Below are 3,311 nucleotides of genomic sequence, written 5' to 3'. Positions count from 1 at the left end.
CTAAAAAGTACTAATATCTTTTAAAGTGCCCAAAGTGCCCAAGGTGCCTAAGGAAGTTGTTCCTGAAAAGAAAGAGCCTCCCGTGGTTCTCAAGAGGCCAGAAGTCCCACCTGTCAAAGGTACATGTCTCGGTCCACCATCTGATGGAGGTGGATCCACCCTCTGGCCCTTAAAACATGTTTTGTTCTGTGTAAATGTGATAAATGTTTACCAGCTATTCTTCCTACTGATAAAATACTAATATCTTTAAAGTGCCTGAAGTTCCCAAAGAAGTTGTTCCAGAAAAGAAAATAGTCATTCCCAAAATGCCCGAATTCCCACCAGCTAAAGGTACATGTCACGACTGAAGTTCTGCAAAAAGTGCTCAATCTTGGTCATTTGCTTATTGGAAACCCTTTTGTTTGTCAAATCTCTTATGTTCACAACTACAACTACAAACCTGGTATTCTGGATGGTTGGGGTTTAAATTTTGTAAATAACATCATTTTTTTAAAAAAAACTAACACTTCTATTATGAGCATTGGAAGAGTTTACTAATGTGGTTTTGGTAATATTTATAGGCCACATTTTCTTTCTTTCTCTATAGTTCCAAGATTAGGTCATTGACCTTATGGTGAATTTTTCTTGCCTCTGTCCCTGTGTTATTTGAACTACATGTGAACTAGATGAGGTATAAATTTCATGTCCTTTCAACTACCTAGAGGTAAAACTAACTAATATCTTTAAAGTGCCAGAAGTGCCAAAGAAACCTGTCTTAGAAGAGAAACCAGCCGTTCCTGTTCCCAAGAAAGTGGAGTCTCCTCCTCCAGAAGGTACACGTAAGACCATGAGTGAGCTTGCCACTTGTGCTATTTCTAATGTAAGCCTTGTTCCTCTTTTTTTTAATTTAGTATCTTTTCATCATTTCCTGTCCTTTATTTGTCTTACTTCATCATTCTTAATTAGCTCCCATCTCAGATCTATTTTGAGTTATCAGTCTGCGGCATCTAAGTAGGATTTTGTAACCTGTATTAAACAAAGCTCTCTAATGTACACAGGAGAGGAGAACTAATGACTATGAAAGAGATTAAACATCAAAAGGCTTTCCAGCATTCAAATCAACAGAAACAGATGTCAGTGAAAATAAGATAGATTTCACGAGAAGATATTAATTGAAACAAGGAGAGAAATCATTGATTGTGCTCAGTTTGTGCATTTTAGAACATTATTTCACACATTGAATTAAAATTAACTATATCTTTAAAGTATATGAAGAACCCGAGGAAATTGCTCCTGAAGAGGAAGCACCAGTTCCTGCTGTGGAAGAAGAGGAGCCAGAAGCCCCACCACCGGCAGGTATAAGGCAGATCCACTGTGTGGGAAAACACATCATTTGATCATTTAATTTTTATGTCATTACATCTATTCTTTAAGGTAAAATGTCAGTCTTTAATCTCCTTACTTGAAATTTGACTTCATTGGCAAGAACAAACATCATTTGCACATAAAACTTCGGTCCAACAGAATTTTACAATGTGTATAACAAAGAAATAGATGTGGTTTTAATTCATTCATTAGTATTAGACTTTTTGTTATAATCATCTGACTCTAAAAGAAATTCCTATCTTTCAAGTGCCTGAAGAGCCCAAGAAGATTGTTCCAGAGAAGAAAGTTCCTATCATCAAAAAACCAGAAGCTCCTCCTAAAGGTACTTATAGTAAAATCAATCCATACTTACTTCTTTTTTGTTTGCTGTCTGAAATTTGACACTGTCCTTATTCTGTGTGTGCTCTGTTATGTGTTTATCTGTTACCCATATGTTACAGTGTTGAACAGACTTGTCAAATTAATGTGTAGGTATTGTATCTTGCAATGTTATATTATTAAATGCTACTAATATCTTTAAAGTACCTGAGATGGCAAAGAAAGTTGTCCCACCGAAGAAAGTCCCAACTGTTAAGAAGCCAGAAACACCAGAAGCTAAAGGTATTCGTGTCATCATTGACGTCATTGTTTTCTTAAATAGTATTCTGGTATCTTAAATTGGAATCAAATAAATTGTCCTCATTATTGCATAACTAGGGGCAAAAAATTTCTTTATTTTGTTTTCATTAATTTAATGCTGTTCCATTAATTATAGATTCTTTATTTTTAATACTTTTAAATGTTTTTAAATACTCTTTTTAAAATAAAACTAATATCTTCAAAGTGCCCGAGGTGCCCAAGAAACTTGTTCCAGTAAAGAAAGAACCAGTGCCTGTTACCAAAAAACGAGAAGTCCTTCCAGAAAAAGGTACCTAGTATGAAGAAAAATATCTATTTACCTGAACACTATTTGAGCATTTTAATAATGATTCTCAGGGAAAAACAATAGTATAAGTTTATGCAAAATCACATTTTACAGTAAGAAGAGGAAAATAATGAGGGCAAAGAGAGAAAATGAAACAAGTAAGCAGGAGAAAGAAAATGAATGAGCTTCGGTTGTGCCATGACACGGTGACATGTGGTAGAAAAGGCTCTCCTCTGAGTCAGTGTAGAACAGCTCAATTCAACACATTTCGTTACATTTTTACCAATAACAAGACAGTATAAGTTTATGCAAAATCACATTTTACATAATTATTGGAAAAGATAAGAACACATTTCGTTACATTTTTACCAATAACAAGACAGTGTATTGGAAAAGATAAAATCTGGTCCTGTCTTCAAGCAATTTCAACCTGATGAGAAGAAAGTACTGCACAACTCTAACACAAGACAGGAAGTGAGCACACCTATAAAGTGAGAATAAAAGGCTACAGAAACACAGAGCAAGGAAAGATCAATTTCAGACAGAGGCATCAGGGAAAGCTTTGTGAAAAAAAAGGTATAATTTTAAATTTTAATGGATTTTTACATGTAGCAATGGAGGAAATGGTATTCTAGGCAAAGGGAATATTATACCAAAAGGCACTGAGGTAGAAAAGTCTGGGAAGGTCAAGGTCTTCCAAATAAGCATGTGTGATTTGAGTATGGATTGGTTGTGAGGTATACTGAAAGATAAAGATGGATATAAAGATGAGGGTCATATCACATTTTGGAGTTCTTTTAATGTCACCATAAGGTATATACTTTATTCTGTAAGCAATAGGAAGTTTCAAGGGTTTTGAAGTGATGTATAAATTAATAGGAGTTGGGCTTCGAAAAGATAACTGGCATCAGTTCAAGCTATTGGAAGATAGTGACAATAGTACATAGTCATTGCAGTTATTTAAGGTCATTAAAAGCTGGACAAGATCAGTGTTGGTAGAAATGAAAAAAAAGGAGATTGAATTTGAGGAAGATGGAGATTG

General features: G+C 34.8%; 1 protein-coding gene across 1 annotated transcript; it reads left to right on the top strand.

The window, feature by feature from the left end:
- Window positions 1-33: 33 nt before the first annotated feature.
- Window positions 34-2,272, top strand: LOC106726405 (titin-like; the record flags this gene model as incomplete). Its single annotated transcript, XM_014541118.1, has 7 exons — window positions 34-119; window positions 253-330; window positions 729-812; window positions 1,246-1,335; window positions 1,613-1,687; window positions 1,888-1,965; window positions 2,189-2,272. Coding segments are annotated over exons 2-7 (436 nt in total), but the record flags the coding sequence as incomplete, so codon positions are not given.
- Between the last annotated feature and the right edge of the window lie 1,039 nt (window positions 2,273-3,311).

The sequence above is a fragment of the Myotis brandtii genome, unplaced genomic scaffold (assembly GCF_000412655.1).
Source record: "Myotis brandtii unplaced genomic scaffold, ASM41265v1 scaffold26036, whole genome shotgun sequence".
Taxonomy (NCBI): domain Eukaryota; kingdom Metazoa; phylum Chordata; class Mammalia; order Chiroptera; family Vespertilionidae; genus Myotis; species Myotis brandtii.
The sequence above is the reverse complement of the archived record's forward strand: the minus strand, read 5'-3'. Positions and strand labels throughout refer to the sequence as shown.